The sequence below is a fragment of the Asparagus officinalis genome, unplaced genomic scaffold (assembly GCF_001876935.1).
Source record: "Asparagus officinalis unplaced genomic scaffold, Aspof.V1 AsparagusV1_Un2636, whole genome shotgun sequence".
Lineage (NCBI taxonomy): Eukaryota > Viridiplantae > Streptophyta > Magnoliopsida > Asparagales > Asparagaceae > Asparagus > Asparagus officinalis.
The window spans coordinates 1-775 of NW_017974895.1; the positions used below are offsets into that span (position 1 = coordinate 1).

Genomic DNA, 775 nt, shown 5'->3' on the forward strand with positions numbered 1-775 from the left:
CTTTCTTTGCCCACAGAATACTATGAACCGAGAGTCGGGCCAAAACCAGGATGGATTAAACGGCAGACTATCGAACAAGCTATGAAAACACTTGTCGCCGATATTCTTGATCACGTGGCAGCACTTTGGTCCGATCTTGATCTGCAAAGTCTGCAGCGACTCGAGAAGACTGCCCGCGCATCCCTCCACGCCCACTATCGTGTTCCAGCACTTCTTCACGCTGACGTCGCCGTCGATGAAGGGGAGGGCGAATTTGACGTCGTCGATGGAGGCCGCGTCCAGCGACGGGGCTTCTTCGAGCGGGATGACCGGGAATGAGAGTCCGGTCCCGAACTCGTCGACTGCGGGCTGAGGCGATGGGGATGGAGTTGCGGTGGCAGCGGCGGCGAGGAGGAAGACGATCATGATCATGGTTGCAGGGTTGATCACTTCGTGAAGGCAGAGTAAATTGTGGGGTTTATGTAGGAGTTGGATTGCGTATGTGTGTTTCTGGAGTAATTGGGTGATAAATGTTTCGGATTTATGATGGTTTTAACTGCATTAATTAATTTACCGATTATTCACCTCAAAACAAGGCAAAGATTGGTTTAATTAATGCTTTTAAAGCCCTCAACAAAAGACAAGTAATTAAATTTCCAATGATTGCGAAAAAAACAAACTCACTTGCATAGTCAACTAGAACTCCAAAACGAGCAAGAATAGCCTGTATAATTAAATTTGATGGTGTTAGTAAACCAAAAACACACACACTTCTATATATATATATACTAGTTGA

General features: G+C 46.1%; 1 protein-coding gene across 1 annotated transcript; it reads right to left on the minus strand.

Annotated features, from left to right (window-relative positions):
• Window positions 1-46: 46 nt before the first annotated feature.
• Window positions 47-411, minus strand: LOC109828601 (egg cell-secreted protein 1.1-like; the record flags this gene model as incomplete). Its single annotated transcript, XM_020395561.1, has 1 exon — window positions 47-411. A coding segment is annotated over exon 1 (365 nt), but the record flags the coding sequence as incomplete, so codon positions are not given.
• Between the last annotated feature and the right edge of the window lie 364 nt (window positions 412-775).